The following is a 20,174-nucleotide window of genomic DNA, read 5'->3' on the forward strand; positions in this document are numbered from 1 at the left end:
TTATTTCCGTACTAATCAATCGATTACTTTTCCAGAAGAGAAAAATCTATTTGAACAGTGATACAATATTAATGTCCAAAATTAATAGCCCACAATCTCGGTGGAGATATACAAAACATAAAAATATGAATTCAAACTGAGTGAAAAAAGTGCAAAAAAACAGTACAACAACAAATAGCACGCAAAGGAAGACAATTCAAATGGCAACAAATAATGTATGAGACACAAAAACACTTTTGTGTGAAACTTGCACAGCGAATCCTTTTAATAATTTAGTCTTGATGGTAACAAATTGTTGTCAATCAACTGAATCATATTGAGAGCAGAGTTTTTTTTTTCATGAGTTAAGATTGTTCGGCGATATTTTTACCGGCGACCACATAATAACATCCGGGTATAGTTGGCTGGTCCTGAGACGTCACATGTTATGACATCACATGGCATCATGATGTCAGTATGTCTGTACATGTGACCACGCATTTTTTTAATCTCTTTTCGCCATGTCTCTCTTTTCTCTCGTGTTTGTCGCACTTTAATCTCACTATTCTCTAACTCTTCGTGATGAACAGAATTGGCATTTACTTGACAAAACACCTTGACATAAATACTCTAATTCTCCATCCACGATTCTACGCTTGAAATTTAGTCCGTGCCATAGAGACGCAGCTCCTATACTCACGTAGGTAAAAAATAAAATAAAAATAAGAGTATGGACCCTTGCAGTCACCAAAACTTCAAGTCTAGAATCGGCTTCTATAGTTGGATATCAAGCCACGATGAACAATCCATATCCAAAACCAGTTGTTCCTGCCGCTGCTCATACATTTTAATCCCATAGCTTCCAAATTAAATTTTACTCGATGCTAAACAACCATTGTAACGAACCTGCATGGGAAGGTATATTTTTCAATTCAAATCTGAATAATTTATCTCAAAAACACAGATGTTTCATTATTCCATGTTCCAGAAGGCGCACACTTATCGCTAATATATTTTCAAGATTGCATCGGTGGTCGCATAAAACAGGGCGCAAATACTCGACGAATATCACCATAACTAAAAATTACGCAATTATATTGAAGGCCAACATTTCACACAGCTGTACTATGGGATGTACAATATGTTCAATAATTTATGTTCTCAATGCCAATATTGTGCTCGTTTATTGGTCCAACCTGCAAATCTGTTAGAAGGCGGTTCGCTATTGATGGTACTAACTTACCCCCCATTACCCATACACAAAAAGGTTGAAAAATCTCTGCGTCCCCCCCCCCACACTTTACAACGTGAATTATCGAAGTTACCACACACCTACAAATATCCTAAGGATTATATGGGAGCACTGGTCAGATAGGCGTAAGCGAAGACGACGTGAAGGCTGAGAGAGGTGGTGGCAGGCGCTCCATGCCAGCAACTCTCTGTGAAAGGGAGAGCAACTCGATTCAGGTTGTCCTGTACTGGCAAAGTGGTAGTACTGCATGACCACGTCATGGAAGAGCGACCCTAATATTCAATTAAAATAAATAGTAATATGGAGGTGGCTGGTGGTTCAGAGGTCAGAGCACATTGATAACGTCACTTGAGATGCGGGCAGCCAATTGTAATTAAACTGGTTTCTCAACTCACTGCATTAAAAAAAAAACATTTTAAAGTTACGTTTCCTCATAATTTTGATAAATTCCAGCTCTGATAATAATATTTTAAAAAACTATTTAACTATCCCTTGATGAACATTTCCCTCTGTTAAAGGGCAGGTGAAAAATGGCTGCTCCGAATGTGGATAAGAGGTCACTTTAAGGGGCCTTAGAGGCAGTTCTAAAGTATCTCCTTCCATGGACCATTCTATAACCAAAGTTTGAATAGATTATTTCCCTCATGACATTACACCGATAGCAGAATTGGGATAAAATTGAGGAAACCAAAACTAAATTACAAGAAAATGAGAACATATATATTCAGGCAAGAATATTTATTCTCACCAAGGTTGTTCATATCAATATTACATTTTAATTGGAGAAACAGAAACACGTAAATGGAGAAAGCATGAACCAAATCACATTTTCTCACCACATAGTCATCTTATAGCAATCACTTACATCACCCACCTGAAATTTTTGGAGAATTTAACCGAGGAAGCTTCTAAATTTGGGCTCAAGACAAATATTAAGCAAAGTAAACTCGCATCCAGCAAGTTTGTTAAGCAAAGGAGAATTAAATTTCGATTTAAAGCTTTCGTGACTGCAGGGATTCATCTTCTTGGTTCTTTCGGTAAAGTCACGTAAAAGGGAAATAATAAAATAATAAAAATATAACATCATAAAATAAAATTCTCACGACACAGCCGGCTGCTTGTGTTGTGGCCGAAACGTCGTGAGAATTTTATTTTGTTATGTTTAATTTTTATAATTTTATTATTTCCCTATTTTTATTATTTTATTATTTCCCTTCTACGTGACTTTACCGAAAAAAACAAAAAGACAAAGGAGAATTGTTGTCGGAGTGATGCGACTGTAAAACAAAATATAATCTGGACACTTGGGACATTTATTGATGGGGCACTGACATCAAAATAATCAAATGGAGAGGACAATAGGATGAGAATTGCTGTGTAAAAAATACCAATGTAGCCTAGCAAATACAATTTTCAATGAGTGTTGTGCGTATTACCTGCTGAGAAATGCAGTTCACAAACTTGGACAGCGACATAGAAAATCGAACGAATTATTAAAGTAGACCAAAAACAAGCGGAGGGATGCATGCTCGAACTACACCGAGAGACGCAAAATAGAAAGCGTGGCTCAGAGAACAAAGTCTAAACGAGAAGCAAAATATTTGCTCTGAATGAAAGTGCGCCTGTGCAGGACACATTGTTACATGGGATGATGACTTCAGATTGGTTATTGAATCCCAGCCAAAGGAGAGATCAATTGCAAAACCATAAGTAGACCTTCCCTGACTGGAAGAGGCACATGCAAGAAACAGCCACAGTGGAAAAACCTCATGTTGCTCAAAGGGAAACTTTTGAGAAAACGTGGAATCTAAGGGGCATATGGATTCATCGAACAATCAGTTAAAATGCATTTTCACGTGTACCAAACATGCATATGTAAGGGACGTTATTAATTATATATTTTGGTCATTACCCACCAGCTAATGGCTGTTCTGGGACGATCTTGATTGATCGGGTGGAACAGCCACGAAAGATCGATGGGTTGTTGGAGCAACGAACATTGGATAGGCGAGGGGATTTAGAGGGGGGTTTTGGCAGGAGTTTAGTTCAAGTTGCAACGGCTGAGAGAAGGTTCTAAAAGGAGGGGGCGTTAGAGAATATAAATCGCTTGAGAGGAGAGCTCGCAGTCTGTTGAAGAGCTCCCTATGGGTAGGTAGCCTGCTGATGGTGTAAGCTGTGAAGAAGTGTGAACAAAGCCGACCTCCAGAAAACCCCTTCTCACGTGTGCTGGACTCTACTACACAGAGAAGAATCGATGTGGCTTGTATTGCCTTCACCTGACCCGTGTTGCCACCAGTGGTGAATGCATTCGTCGCGAAATGTATAGCGCTCGCACAACGCCCATTCGCTATAACGCGGTGCGTCTATTCGGAGCCACCATTCACACATCGCGGACCACGCTCCGTTATAACGCGGAATGCGCACCATTATAATGTGGAACGGCACACCGTTATAATGCAAAATGGCGCACCGCTATGATGTGCACCGTTATAACACAGCGTGGTCGATGACCTATTTTCTTGGGCTGAATGATACAGTAACGCGTCGACGTGCCCTCAGTTATTTCTCCCGCCATCTTACTGTGTGTGGTGTGTACATCGTATCTCGCCAAAGTGTATCGTTCCTTATTGTTGAGGAAACTATTAACTTCTCGCGTTTTACGCTTCACGCGCCACTTTTTAGGTAGGCATCTACGACCGTGTTAAAACGAGGACGACCTTCTACCGACTTTTTTGTCATTTTATTGCACCCTCCAATGTTGACAACCAACTGAATCGCCAAGAACAACAACAACAACCCACATGGCGCAGGGAAACAGAACGAATCTAAGTCGGCGAACTACCCTCCATTGGCCGTATGGGGAGCATGCGGAGTGGAATGCAGCTGAACCGGCTGCACTCAACGGCCTTCCACTCCACGTGAACACGACTGTGAACACGACTGCAGGAGCCTCTCGCTGCCTCCACACAAGGCAGTCCAAACTCACCCCGAGCCCCATCCATCCAAGCACGAGTACATTACACTGTGTAACAAATTTTTATTTATTTTTTGTTCCTGGGTAGTAAGTGTTTTTTCCTAATTGCTGATGCCTCAAAGGTGCAGAAGATGGCTATTATTCCCCACAAACGTTGCGTTTGTGACCAGGACATTGATATTTAGAACTTTACCTATTTTCAATGAGAAAACGGGCGAATTTGTCTTTTCGTTCACGTAAAGTCAGAAAAAAAACATATGAATCTAAATTAACATGTATATATACTAAATTAATACAAAAATTACTACAAAAGATTTAGACACCAAGGCGCACTACCACAGGCGGGACTGGCCACAGCGGACCGAGTTCTATTTGGGGAGCAACAACGTCAAGTGGGAGCCACTGGTGGACCCCCGGAAGGTGCTGATGCCACCACTGCACATCAAATTGGGCCTCATGAAACAATTTGTCAGAGCTGTAGATAAGGAGTCGGCAGCCTTCAAGTACCTTCAAGACTTCTTCCCTAAGCTGTCTGAGGCAAAGGTCAAAGCCGGTGTCTTCATCGGACCACAGATAAAAAAGATCTTGAAGTGCAATGAATTCCCAAGAAGCTCACTAGTAAGGCGAAAGCGGCTTAAAACAGCTTTGTCGCAGTGGTTCGTGGCTTCCTGGGCAATCGCAAGGTCGAAAACTATGTGGCGATGGTTGAGACTCTGGTGAAGAACTACGGCACAATGGGCTGTAGGATGTCTTTCAAAGTCCATATTGTTGATGCTCATCTTGATACATTCAAGAAGAACATGGGAGCGTACTCGGAGGAGCAAGGCAAGCGCTTCCACCAGAATATACCGGGCTTTGAATGCCGTTCCCAAGGACAGTATAACGAGAACATGATGGGAGACTACATTTGGGGGCTGATTCGTGAAAGTGATTTACAGTATAATCGTAAATCTTGAAAAACTACTCATTAATCTTTTGTCGTAATTGTTGTATTACTTTAGTATAAACATGTGTTAATTTTGATTCATATGTTTTTTTTCTGACTTTATGTGAAGTAAAACACACACATTCGCCAGTTTTCTCATTGAAAATAGGTAAATTTCAAAATATCACTGTCCTGGTCACAAAAACAAAGTTTGTGGGGAATAGTAGCCATTTTCTATACTTTTTAGGCATAAGCAATTACGAAATAACACTTACTACCCAGGAACAAAATTTGTGTTACATAGTGTTATCAATAATTATTCTCCCCTCCCGACTCCCGCACTGGCAGTGGCCAATATAAGCACAAGAGGCTCTGCAATGCACTAATTACTTCTGTAACGTAATTACCGACTTAATGTAATCCATGTCCAATGCGAAAGCACGGCTTGCATTCGTACAATTTGTGCGTCTTTCGAGTTAATTGGATGTTCTTATTGACTTTGTAGTCCATAAAAAAACCTAAAAACTGCTCTCGCCAATGGGAATGTGCTCATCTCTGCTGCTGCTGAGTCAATGGTGGAAATTCCACTTTGCCAGGACCAGTCTCTCCATAGGACAGCCACTGTTGAGTTTCCCATAGAGTGGTCCTTATTTTAACAATCCTGGGTTGGCTATGATATACGTTGACCCCCACCAGGAATTTGAATTCGCACCCTTCCTAGTAAGAGTCCAACACTTTTCCTCCGTGCCACCCTGCCGATTAGTTTAACACTTCGAGCATTGCAAAATTTACGTTTGGTATTGTTTTTTAAGCCACTGACCAAATCACATGGAATGCCCGAAAAAATATCTGGCCAGGTCTCAGAAGCTAAGCAGGGTTTGATAATACAGGGTGCTTAGAAAAAATGTTAACACTTATATGGGACTATCGTTTATTATTGAAAAACGGATAATACATTGTAACATTATGACGCATGTATGTTAATAGCTTCAAAAAGTCAAAGAGTCTCCACTTGTTCGCCATCATTGTCACCACATACCTGTAATCTTCTCCAGGTGGTCTCCAGAGCCCAGGGGGCCATTTCTTGTGGTATTGTTGCAAATTCTCAGAAGTGTTAAAAAAATTTGAAGCATCCTGTATTTTGATGGTGATCGTACTTGGATGGGAGACCACCATACACGATTGGGTCATTATAGACCTCAGGACTATGTGGTGGCAGCATAGGACAGTTCAGAAAAAAACAATTTGTACTGAAAACTATTTTAATATTTTTATTTTACCAGGTAAGGCCCACTGAGCTATGTAGCTCTTTTTCAGAAATGACCTGGCCACAAATTATAGATCAGCCAAGTGGCTTATCGTGTGGAAATATATTGTAGCCAAATGCTATGAACACATGTTTCTAAATGTGGAACAGAAAACCAGAGGAGCCGGAGAAAAATCCACGCGACTCCAGGGAGAACATGCAAATTCCAAATATACAGGCATCAGGGTCGGGGTAGAAACCCACAAAATACTGCATACCAGGTGAGGTATTTGACATCTCGCCACAATGTACCCGTACTTTGCTTCTCCACTCACACATATATGTTCCCCACCTTTACAAACCCAGACTGACTGGCTTGATGAAGTATCATATAATATAATCCCACGACCCGTTTGATTGCGGATTTACAAATGGCAGTGTAGAGCATGTAAACATGATTTTTAGTGCATACATTCGCTGTTATCATCATAAATCGTGGTTATTATCAAAAATGGTGGTGCTATGAAGAATCTGATTCCGACGTAGGAATGTTGAATTTCCACCACTGGCTTTGGCTCATGCCTCACAGAGATGAGAACTGCCCATTCATTGAGTATGAAGATATGTTGACTCTGTGATTAGTATTTGGTAGAAGTTTGTTTTTATTCAGCATACACTTATATAGAAGGCAAGTACTGACCCGTTTCCAAATTCCAGTCCGTTTCAAGGCAGCGAAATGCAAAAATTTGGCCTATAACTTATACATCAAAAATGTTTTTGCCTTCCATGTCTCCATGAGTGGCAATCGTCCAAAACATTATTTTGTACATATTTCATTTCGAAGGTCGACCCATCATCGCGATGCAATAAGCGTGGAGGATATTAGTACCACTCTATTGCACGTCAAACGTGGTCGTGATGTGAAAAGAGTGGGCCCTTACCGTGGGAATGTGGAACTTCAACCGCTGGCTCGGAGCCGTAAAAAGTACAAGGGCGCATTTAGAATTCACTACATTGCAAGGCATTGTTTAGTCACTGACCATGGCGGTCGGGTATTTTCCGTGCGTAGTTTTGGCAGCGTTTTCCTGTCGAGTTTGCGCAACTCGAGATTAAATTGGATGTAGGGTGAGCAACGTCTGGCCAGGTCAGAATCTCGTGTGTCCTTAACAGAGGGCTCGTAGTAGCAGCAGCAGTAAATCACCAGCGTTGTTCCAGCGTATTGGCAGTGTTTTTACAACGTAATCGACTAGCTGCAAAGCACCTCGTCCTGTGAGAGGCAGTTATTTTATTTCTTACTTCTAATTTAACTCCATTTGATGACAAAATATATACGTTAAAGGGTCGACACTCCATTGCTTTTTAGTTTAAATCACTGTGTTTAATTTATCCAGACGAGAGGCCTTGTGACCAGGGTTTAGAGTATTTGGCTGCTATAAATTTCCACACAAGCCACTTCCTTGAGCTATCATTTGTGGCCAGGTCGCTTCTGAAAAAGAGCTATGCAGCTCAGTGGGCCTTACCTGGTAAAACATAGTTTAGTAGTTTGACTTGAAATAAATACATGATGCTGATGATGAGACCCAGAAGGTCAAAACATGTCTTCGTGAAACAAAATATATCTTATTTTTTTTCCCTATAATGTATATGTCTTGCTGTTTTGTGGACTTTGGCGATGCCGCGCCATTTGGATTCTTCAAAAAATAAAAATTGCATCCGCTGGCATTAATGAGTCGGTGGTGTTGTGGGTGGTGGCTCTCGTGAGACTGTGTAGCAGCTACTTAACCTCAGGTGTTGACGGACTCGGTGACACCACTGGGAGCTCAGTTGTGGATATTTTACTAATGTGGGATTCTGGGTTATGACACTAGCAAACAAAAGGCCACTTTACCGGCATATGTACTCACCTGAGTGTAATGTACAACATAGCACCAGGCATAGGTTCCCTGGTGGTCTACTCGTAATGCAGAAATAAAATGTCTTGTACCAGAGTTGATAATAAAAATAAAATCTAAAAGCTATGAATGTGTAAAGAGCACTTTAACAATCCATATAAAACACCATTACACGACACTAAATCTGTTTTGCAACGACACTCAAACAATAATTAATTTATAAGCAAAGGCACAAATATTAAATCATCAAAGCATGTGTTGAAATTGGCCATCGTGTTCTTTCACTCGCATGTACCACATGCGCGGCAAGAAGCGCAATGCGCGCAATCACCCATGGCGTATGCATCATCGCAGTGTGCGGTCATTCCGCCTGCAATTCAACACCGAATCACGAACCGTACTACATTACGCCACGGCCATAACGCAACAGCCAGAAAGCATTGTCTTGCCGAGTGGAAACATTAGACCCAATTCATGGCACTTGCACTTAAAACAATGTCTCCTTATTGATATTTTAAAATCAACCTTGACATGAAATTAATAAGAGACCCAGGAGAGCGAAATACCGTCCTGGAACATGACTCCACTGCACAGAAGATCGGGACATCTCCGCCCATTGGATCTGCGAGCTCTTGCAATTGTAACGGCGTTCGTCAACACAAAACAAGGACGCAGAATCCCCCTTTCTGGCATTTCGGAGCTTTGCACCACGCTGCAGAAGTCAGTATTGGCGCATCGTTGCGATCACGTTGCCAAGGGCAAGAGCCGGTAATCCAAGTGTTATTACTCTCTTTGAGTGTTACTAATCATGGGCCCGGTTGATTGTGTTTTACAATTACTTTTTTTTACATTTACAAATGTATTAAACATGTCCAGGGGGATAATTGCATCGGCAGCTTTGGTCTACACAAGGACAGCATCGACCAAATCATTTAAATCGTGCATGCAAAGTCGAAAACCATAATACTCTATAAGAATGGTAAAGCTAAGGCTTGAATCAATTTAATATGTTAATCTGAAGAAGGTATAATCAAATTTGCCAGATTGTGTTACGATCAAAATGCCAAATACTATATGCAATTGTCCCAGCGCTTCTAACCCCTCCTGTAATCAACGAACAAACGTATTCTTTTTTTAAACAGTAACTTTGACATCAATGTCTAAATTGCACCAAGTATTGGAAGAGAAAATAGTGAATGCGAGGTTTGCATTTTATTTTCAGAAAGCGTCTCTTATTAACATAGGCGCGCCCTTAAACCGGATATAAACAGCAAGTAAAGGGAAGTGTTTAAGACATGCTGATTAACTTAGTGGTACAGTACTGGAGTGCGGCATTATCAGAAGTGTATTGCCAAAGGCCGTCTCTATACATGACAAGGTTAGGCTGGAGGAATGGTCCTTGTCTGCTCTCCTAAAACTTGACGGTTCAATCTTGCTCTCAAATCCACACTTCTCTCCCTCTCCCACTTTTTATTTATTGCACAATGACCTCCCCCGCTTCCACCCCCTCAGTCATAACCTTCGTATCAAATATTCAAGAGGCTAATGCGGTCACTGCCGGACCCTCCTGTTACTTGAATGCATATCCATCCAGATGCACGCGTCGCGAATCGATGCTCATGCCCGTGCGTGCGGCGAGTCCGCGTCTAGCTGTGCGAGCTTCGCTTGCGTTGCCAAATGCAGTCGGCCGGACCACGCGCAGCCGATCATGCAGAAAGCACATTCCAGCCTCGCAAATACAAAGATACCCCATGTAGGCGACATAGGCCGTGGGAATAAGTGCTGCGAGCGAGCACCTATGAATGCCAGCACCATGCCCGGCCGCCTTTGTCTCACCATGCTGATGTTTACACACTGCCCCAGGTACTCATTTAAGGTTGAGTCGGCCTAGAACTGGTTCAGATATTGACCACTAATGTTGGTCGTGGCCAGGAATCGAACATAGGCCGCCGGGTTTGTTGCCCGGCGCGCTAGCCGCTAGGCCACCACCGCGCCCTCTTCATCGTCCAGATTCAGAATCGGGAACCAGAATCTTGATTTAGACTGGAGAAATCCGATGCGTCATGAAGCTCTTTTTCACAACCGGGGTGGGGCAGCGATCTTGGCCACGTGATGGAGGGTGGGGGGGGGCACGGGTTCAGCAGCAAGCAGCAGCAGCCTCCAATCTGAGAGCGAGCAGCATCACGGGGCCGTCGGCCGCTTGACGGCCCCGTGCTGCTGCCTCGACGGCAACGACGCCGACGTGGCGGCGGTGGCGGCTGCGCAGTCGTCCTTGGCGACGCTGCCGTTGCAGCCGCCCACGGGAGTGTTCGCGGGGAGCAGTCGCACGAGCGAGTGGACCTTCGCGGCGTAGAAGTCGCGCAGGTTGCGCGAGTGCAGCTCCTCGGCGTCCACGTCGCCGTCGTCCTCCGAGCCGTCGCAGGTGCTGACGCCCATCTCCATGGCTTTCTGGATGCGGTAGTACTTGGTGAACTTGTTGAAGATGATGGTGATGGGCAGCGCCACCACGATGATGCCGCACATGATGCACGCGGTGGCCATGAGCTTGCCTGGCACGGTGACGGGCACCGTGTCGCCGTAGCCCACCGTAGTCATGCTGATGGTGGCCCACCACCAGCACGTGGGGATGTCGCTCAGCTCCGAGCCTTCGTCGTCCTTCTCCACGGCGTACGTGAGCACCGAGAAGATGGAGATGCCCACGGAGAGGAAGAGTAGCAGGAGGCCCACCTCCTCGTAGCTGTGCTTGAGCGTGGTGCCCAGCGAACGCAAGCCGGTCGAGTGGCGCGCCAGCTTGAGGATCCTGAAGATGCGCGCCAGCCTCAGCACCTGCACCACCTGGCCGAGGTTGTGCAGCTCGCCGCCGCTCTCGAGCACCGAGTCCACCACCAGGGTGATGTAGAAGGGCAGGATGGACACGAAGTCGATAATGTTGAGTGGGTTCTGGGAGAAGCCCCTCATGTTGGGCGTGACGAGGAAGCGCACCAGGAACTCGGAGGTGAACCACGCGATGCAGAAACACTCAACGGCCATGAGAGTCGGGTCTTCGAGCTCCTTGCCGTTGGCGTCGAAGAGCTGGAACTCGGGTGTGCTGTTTATGCACATGGTGATGATGGAGATGACGACCGTGGCCAGTGAGGTGGCCGCGAAGACCTTCGAGGACAGTGAGAACCCGGGGTTCTCCAGCAGAAGCCACAGGCGCTTGCGATGCTGCCCGCACCGCTGGTGCTCGAATCGCTTGGCGTCTGCCTGTAGGAGGCACATGTCCTCGAAGCTGGAGGCCTCCGAGCTCTCCTCGCTCTTCTCTTCCGAGTCCCTGTCCGCGTAGTCCTCCATGCGCTCGTGGTACCTGTAGCTGCAGCAGGAGTCGATGAAGAACTCGTGGATGCCCCAGTAGGCGATCTCCTGGCTGAAGGAGTGCGCGCACACCTCGGCCATCACGTGCAGCTTGCCCGTGCGGTAGAAGTTGAGGACGTAGCGGAACAAGCCCGGGCTGCGGTCGAAGTAGAACTCGTCGCGGGCCGCGTCGTAGTCGTCGCACATCTCCAGGACGGCCTCCCGCGAGTGGCGGCGGCAGTTCGCGAGGAGGGCGAGCCGCGTCTGTGGGAAGCGGAGCAGCACCGCGTGCCGCAGCGTCCGCTTCAACCCCCCGACGTTGACGTGGATGACGAGACCCTCCTGGGAGTCGTCCTCCGTGCCGTGGAGCAGCTCTTCCTCCTGGTCGCCCAGCTCGCCCAGCTCCCCAAGTTCAGGGGGGCTCGCGGAACTTTGTCCCGGTGGCATCGCAGCGGCCCCAACGTTGCGCGTCTGTGGAAGGGGGCGCGGGAAAAGTCGTGCCGGTCAAGCACAGCCCCGAGCTGCCGAATCAAAGAAATATCGGTGTGCAAGAGTCGTTAGTCGAGGATAATGCGTCCGTGGCGTTCTATCTGCGCCGATTTGCATTGCCGTAGAGCAGCTGTCGAAGAGAATGGCACAAGGTACAGCATTAGCTGCGTGGACGCCGCCTGGCATTTCCGTGCACGCAATCGCCACCGTGAGTCCGAGTGTGCCTTGACGGTGCTGTCTCTCCTTCTCTCTCTCTCGGCAAAGTTAGGTTTCACACAACTGAGACGTCAATGTTTTATGAGAGTAACAGAGCGGCACAGAAATTGTAACCCTTACCCTACAGGACAAAACATCGTACGCATGCTCGGTCCCGATTGGATTTCATGTTCATGTTTAGTTAATGCAAACCAACAGGTAAAAGGATACCTCGGAATACGTGACGTGGCGCGGAGATAGTGTGAGCGTGGCACGAATCTCTTCAAATATTGGCGAACATGCAAACCGGCAATGCAATATTATAACTGATTTGAACAAATAATAACATACTCAGCGACAGCCAGCACACGGCACGCAAATATAATCTGGCTGGGAAGTCCAGACCAGGAGAAAATGATCGGAGAGTCATAGCAACATACCGTTCGGCGTATCCTGGGCCTCCACCTTCGTGGGTGCACTGAACACGCACAGCAGGTATATCCATGTGAATATGCAGGATGAATGAGAACCCTCACATAGGGTAAAATAGCCGAAGCAAGTGTGAGCTTTTGTGGCGTTGAAAACACTTTCAACAAGCGCTTCTTAAAACTTTACGACACTTTATAATCGACGAAGTCAGTGAACACCTCTTCACGGCTGGCTTACAAAAGTCGTTTTTCTCCCCAACGCCAATGCTGAACACAACGCCGCTGGTATTATTCGCTTTCCTACTGCAGAGTCTGCCAAGCGGATGATCATACAAGGTCCATTCCTAGTTGACAATGGTCTCAAAAGCTCAAACGAGCAATGGTGCGGTGCGCATCCCCGTTGGAAGGACGGCCCCAGACGAACGGTGGGAATTCCACATTACTATGACGGGACGGACAGGGAGTCCAAGCCCCCCCCACCCCCTTTCACTTTATTATGTCCAAGTCAACTAATGTCGGCGGTACGTTCCTCTTTCATGTCAGAATCAGAATATTTATGTATTTACACTGGATGAATTTGATGAGCCGTGAAGCAATTTTTCACAGATGTCCAGTCGGGACGGGTGAGCGAGTTTAATCAACAGACAATACAAGAAAGGGCACGTATGTTGAACTTAGTTCGCACCGTAACGTAGCCAACCGTGCCCATCGAATGTGCCGGGGAAGCACAACAAACTACCCACGCAAATAAGCCGTTCTAAAGAAATTAGCTTTCAATCTGGATTTAAAAGTGCATAGCTCCAGTGGCTTCCTGACATTGGAACGAAGAGCATTGCAGACGGTCGCAGAAGCGCATCTGAAAGCGTGCGATGCGGTGACCGCCTTTGTTCGATGGTTAGCCAAAAGCTGCCTGCGAATATGACCAAAGTTCTCGTGATGATTTATGATCTTTGACGAGATCAGCAATGTCGTGTTGTTCATTTGTGACAAGCACTCTGTGTGTAATGAGCGAGACCTCATAATGCATTCGGAGTAAGGTAGAGAAGAGTTAAGAAAGTTAATCAAAACATATATATACAGATATACAGTACAATGGAAGTTCAAATTGGACTCGTACATACATTTTCGCAGCGAAACAACAATACAAGACAATTACCAAGACAAAATAAAGTCGTTCGCATTACATTGCACTCGATAATTTAGTAATCGATACTATGGGCAAGGTTCGTCGTTCCAAATCGCCTCTTCTGGCTTAGTGGGCAGAGCACCACAGCAACGATGCACGGCAGAGCAAAGTCGATGCCATCGCTACTCAATCTGCGAAGTGTTTAACATGTGTGTTCAACACGAAGGGGTGGGTGGCCAACACCACGCCCGGCCGCCTTTGTCTCCCCAGTGGTGATGTTCACACACTGCACAGTACAGTCGTCCGAGGCTGAGTCGACCTAGGGGAGGCCCAGAACCGGTTCAGATAATCATCGCTGGTGTTGGCCGTTAACTCGGGTGGCCGGGTTCGTAGCGCGGCGCGCTAACCGCTACACTACCGCTCCCCGCGTGTCACCCACACACACCCTTTCAAACAAGGTCACACTACGACAAAGTCATTCAACGAGCTCCACGCGATTGTAGCGACTCGCAAAGGGACGGCGAGAGAAGGGTTGCACGACAGCGCGGCGACATACTCACCTCGCCGGCAACACTCCTTGCAAACTCGCCCAAGTGTCCCGAATGGAATGCCCGCCTGGAGCTGACCGAGCCGACTAAACGACGCGTGCTTGCCCGCGGCTCGCTATTTTCGCACGCTTTTGCCGTGGGATGATTCGTGCACATGCGGTCGATTGGGTGAGGATGGCTGTCATGCACGTGGAAGGATGCTGCAGCTTTGTCGTATATCCCTCGTTGCTTGCCGGAGTCATCGAAGCCAGGGCACGGTGCGGAACTTACTTCATTCTTGCAATATTCACCATCATCATCATCGTCGTAACTACCCTCAGGCTCATCTCATCTGTATAGCAGCCTCCTCCTGCCCCGTGACGTCTCGAGCCCCGCTTCTTGGACTCTCCTCCTGCTCACGATGCGCTGCCCGTGACATCGGCTGGGGGCGTGCGTGCGTGTGTGTGCGCGTGTGTGTAACTACGTGTGTGTGTGTAACTACGTGCGTGTGTGCGCGTGTGTGTAACTACGTGCGTGTGTGTGTGCGCGTGTGTGTAACTACGTGCGTGTGTGTGTGCGCGTATGTGACTGTGTACGTGCGTTTCTTGTGTGTCTATGTAGGTATGGTGTGTATCCTATGCATATGTATTTGTAGATCTATGCCTGTGCAAGTGTAAATACGCACGTGGGTGTATCTGTTTCGCGTGCCGTGCCGGTCTTCATAGGTACTTGCTAACAGCACTTCCCCCCCCCCCCCAATAATATGTTAAGGTTATACGGGGGATCTTTGTCTTTGTATCTGTTCATGTCCAAGTCTTTTGTGTCTGCATGCTTGTGTGTCTATACCTGTGTGTGCATAGGTATCTGTGTCATTGTCTGTCGATGCCCGTGTGTGTGTGTCTGTGCCTATGCGTGTCTATGCATGTGTCCGTATATGCATGCATTTGTCTTTGCCTCAGTGTGTCCGTGCGAACGCGTGTCCACACGTTGAGCGTCTGCGTCTGTGCGGCGAGCAAGGTCTGCACCACAGACTGGCTCTGCCCGCCAGTGCAGTGTGTAACGTGCGCCCTGCCGACGCCAGATATTTATGAATGAAGTCCACTTCACTCAGAGGGAACGCATCTCTCGCTCTGAGAAAAGCGCGTGGCCGCGTTTAACAATGAAGCACCGAGGCGGGTTTACGACGCCGGCCGGCGTCTGGCGAAGCGCTTGCGATGGAAGCGGCGGCAGTAAAGTCCCCGTGACCGCTCTGCAATATACTTTTTTGTGTGGCGTTGTAATTCAGCTGCGTGCTTATTGCCGCTTCTACGACGAGCATAACCGACATTGGAATATTCGCCGCCGTGCGTAAACAACAATTAGACCGGATGCAGACTGTTTTACCACTCAACATTATAAACTGACGAATATAGCAAATCGACTGCTCCCGCTTTCTCTCTCTCTGTACAAGTCATCCAGAATGCACCATTGTAATTTGTTCCCAAGGAGCAGGCTATACCGGCAGTTGTATAAACAAAAGTGCAAATACACGCATAATTTGCGCAATAAAATAATCAAGGCTTCTAAATAATAAACAAGCACGCAGTGCATATGTACAGCAGACCATTGCATTTGTTCCCAACCGTGGGGAGGTGGAATCGTTATTCTCTCTCTCTCCCGCCGTGGGAACGTGGAATTTCCACCGCTGACTCAGCGCCACCAAGGAGGATGGGCGCTGCTCGTTACGAGCCGAGAGGTCGCGCTCCAAGTGAGCGCGTGGCGTCTCCCAGGACCCTTCGCTTGGCAGTCGGATTGTCCGCATGCGATCAACCCCCGTTCGTGGGAGAACGGCATTTGAAGGGGGCCACCTTGTGGCGATCAGTGTCGAGTCTGGGTAGTGCATGCTGATGGGTTCTATTCGTTATTGAATATGGCAATACGTCCAGGAGCTGCGTGCCGACCAATTGTCGAGATCTGCTAGCCGCGGCGTGAGTGGGCTTCAGGACGACTACAGTGGCTTGGGTTGCATGGCCAACAATCGCACTGCTGTGGCTCGTCTTTAAAGTTCCATTCATGGTGCGGTTGATTTTTACACCCGGCGTGTTCTCTGAATGTTAGATCCAGGAGGTGCGATATTTGGGTCTCTAACGTGTTTTTTGTTTTTATTGGATGTATGGACAACCATACACGTCATGCAGGTTATCATAGCTATGACGGCTGCGTAGCTGCGTTGTGTGCAGTAGACGGCAGTGCAGCAAAACCCATTGTTGCACTGCACCTCTATGCACCCGCGTCTATGCCTCCCCTCTTCACCAGACTCTGTTAAGCAGCAGCATTTGTTTAATCACGCAAACTCTGTTCCGGTGTTGACCTTTCAGGCTCATCAGCATTCAGTGGCAATGATGGCCGTGGTAAAGTGGTTCCAGAATGAATGCGTTTGAAGAGACGATGCAGATTGGGAACATTCGTCTGAAATGGCAATATGCCAATAAACTAAATATATGATCGGTATTGCGCGACAATACGGAGCGGAAATACTATTATCAATTTAACACTCAATCTCTTAAAAGTAACGTGAAAGTAACGTACCACGATCCTTGTATATGGCAAAGTAATCTCTTTGCGAATGTATTCACTTTGTTAAACTGCCTTTTCTATAATTAATAAATTAACACGTACACATTTTCTTTGGGTCTTTCGGTAAAGTCACGGAGATAGGTTCAAAGAAGATGTTTTAAAAATACAAAAACACGACGTTTCGAAAGCAACACAAGCGATCGTCACCAGTTCGTCATCAGTTCGTCATGAGTATTAAAATATTTTCGTTAAACCTATGTCAGTGACTTTACCGAAAGGCCCCAAAAATATGAATTCCTGTAGTCACGAAAGCTTTAAGCCACCTACACATTTGATAACACTTAATGATTGACATGCAAATTAACATAGCATGGTATTTTGTATTGGAAGACGTCGACGTTTGCAGCTTCTTCACGAAGGCCAGTCAGCCGACAAGTCAAGATATACTTCATCTTAGCAAAGTACAAATCATAACTAAACCATAACTTTAAAACTTACCACTCGTCATGTGGACGTCAAGTTGGAGATGACAGCGCTATACTGACTATAGGATTTAAACTAAGAGATTACAGCGCTACACTGAAATATTTCACCTAGAGGTGACAGCACTATAGAGACTGTAGGATTCATCATCCTGCGAGATTACACGAGTATACCGACTGTAGGTTTTAACCTCGGAGTTTGCAGCGCCATGCTGACTGAAGGCTCCGTATGGTCATCGGTTCACATTGGCTGCTGCTGTCTCGACCCCACCGTTAACCCATGCTGCATTCTGACGTCACCCCCCCCCCCCCCCGTTTATCTCTCTTCAATAATCTATACATGCTCAATAACTAAATCGCAAGTAGCAATCAACCGGCACTTTGTGACGCCAATCTGATAACGGCACTGATAACGCGGTAAGGGGGCATCCGTTGAGTAGGTACGCAAAAATATGTCAAAACTTGACCCCTCCACCCCTCCCTGTACGCACGGTTACTTTGTACACCCCCCCCCCCCCCACCTGCGTACGTTCGCCTGACGCACCCCCCCCCCCCGAATCCTATAGAACGGACGATATTTAATCTACGCAGAAACGATCAAGGGTTAATAACATTAACGTCTTTAAGCAAACAGATAGTCCACCGCCGGCTGCATTAAAGAATTAAGTTGCGTACATTGGCCACTTATTTTGCTGAGCTGCGTGATAGCTGCAGTCAAGGGCACGGTGGCACACGAAGTGACACCTCTCCCACAGTCCCACTTCTCCCGGTAGTACTTGTTGTCTCACAGCTGAAGACACTGAACTGTGGCTCATTTGAAGGCCAATGTAGACAAATTATTATCGAGGCTTCAACCCCCCCCCCCCCCCGTTTCCTATGCGTATGTACATTGTCAGTAGACCCCCCCCATACACAAGCGTACGCATTTGAGTTAACTTTCCTCCCCCCTCCATGCGTACGTACTAAATGGACGGCCCCTAATACATGAGCTCATCCTCTAGACACCGTTAGTAGCATCATTGCAGTCACGTGTTTGAGTGCTTGTAACGCCTGACTCTCCGGCGACGAGATATAATTCCCCTGGTAACCCTTCAATATATTTCGCTCGGTCAATATCCTTGGAAGTTACATAACCATGTGAAATCCGGATAAAGCGATGACTGCAATCACGTGCACTCTCCATCATATTTAATAACAGCGCCACGCCAAAGTGTGATACCGGAGTCACGTCATAAGTGTTCATTCACAACTCAATTAGCTATCGGAAAGAAGCCAACCACCTACCGTTGCCAGGGAATGGCCCAGGAAGATGACACTCCAGATAATATTTTGGAGCCAAGTCAAGAGACGTCTTATGCAACGAATACCATTCGATAGTGTATTGAATATGAATCAACTCATTCCTCCGCGGAGTCAGAGGTGGGCTCAGCCAAAATAGAAACGCTGAAGGTTTGCAGTTTTGAGCAATCGTGGGACACTGGCCAGGAGTCGATGCCGTGACCTCAGCAACGCAGCTCCACAGTGCTCTCACGCTCATTATGCACCGCCCTGGGCAAATAATAAAGCGCACTTTAAGCCACATCTATATTTCAAAAGATGCTTTCATAATCATCAGCAGCGTGATCATTCCACTGCTGAATAAAGGCCTCGTCGCAGCCGTCGCCACCCTACACGGTCCTGCGATGTGAGTTTTCGCCCGGGATCTGCACGCGATTTGATTCCATCACTTCGTCTCCGCGGTGGACGCGTTCCCTCACTTGGCTGCCAACGTCTCCGTCATTATTCTCGATCACCGGCCGTTATCGCTTGTGTAGCGACATCTCCTGCACAAGGCCGAATTGAACTGAAACTAAACAATGTTTTATTTTTATTCTACCAGATAAGGCCCACTGAAGCGACCTGGTCATAAATGATAGCTCAACGAAGTGGCTTATCATGTGGACATTTATAGTAGCCAAACACTCTAAACACATGTTTCTAAAACGTGGAGAGGAAAACCGGAGGACCCGGAAAAAAATCCACGCGACAACAGGCATGCATTCTCCAAATATACAGCCATCAGAGTCGGGATCGGGATCGGGATCGAACTCACGACCTCCTGTATACCAGGCGAGGTAGTTAACATCTCGCCACCGTGGTGCCCACCACGTCTGTAAGTCAGAACAATGTCTGTAATCTGCGAAATTCTGGAATCGATTGTGTTCCTCTCTCTGCCTTTCAATGCAATTCCAGGCAGCCACTCGTTATACTATGTTGAGCACCCTTTAAGTTGTTGTTGTTCAACGTCCCTAGTTTACTGCTTTGTGAGAATGTAAATGCCCGGGACGCAGTGCCGGATTATCCTAGCAGCAAAGGTAGCCACAGATGCTACGGGCCCCGCACTTTCAAGGGCCCCGCGCAAAGTGCTTTCAAGCTATCAATTCCGATTCAGTGATTCTACACTTGCTCTATTACTATAGTACTATACCGCTTTCGACTTTCATGAACGACTGGGTGTTTAAGGTGAGCGATTTGTCGTATTATCTGTCTGTATAGAAATTGAAAAAATATATACAATTACTTTACTATGCAAGTAAAAAATGTATGCGTTTTAATATTTACGTGTTTTTATTTATTTCGGGCCTCTTTATAACATATGTGTACACTGTACAGGCCCTCACTCGCTTAATCCGGCACTGTCGGGACGAATGACGCGACGCGCATTTAAATGAGCGAAATATGAAACCATATCATAAAAGTTTTGCTGGCTGGCTGGTTGGCTGGCTGGCTG

At 46.5% G+C, this 20,174-nt stretch overlaps 1 protein-coding gene across 1 annotated transcript; it reads right to left on the minus strand.

Annotated features, from left to right (window-relative positions):
* Positions 1 to 7,014: 7,014 nt before the first annotated feature.
* Positions 7,015 to 12,348, minus strand: LOC144722338 (delayed-rectifier potassium channel regulatory subunit KCNS2-like). The gene has a single exon (XM_078600519.1). It carries the CDS (start codon positions 12,046 to 12,048, stop codon positions 10,450 to 10,452), a length of 1,599 nt encoding a protein of 532 aa, XP_078456645.1. The 5' UTR covers positions 12,049 to 12,348; the 3' UTR covers positions 7,015 to 10,449.
* Positions 12,349 to 20,174: the final 7,826 nt, after the last annotated feature.

This window comes from Lampetra planeri, chromosome 14, assembly GCF_965212315.1.
Source record: "Lampetra planeri chromosome 14, kcLamPlan1.2.h2, whole genome shotgun sequence".
NCBI lineage: Eukaryota > Metazoa > Chordata > Hyperoartia > Petromyzontiformes > Petromyzontidae > Lampetra > Lampetra planeri.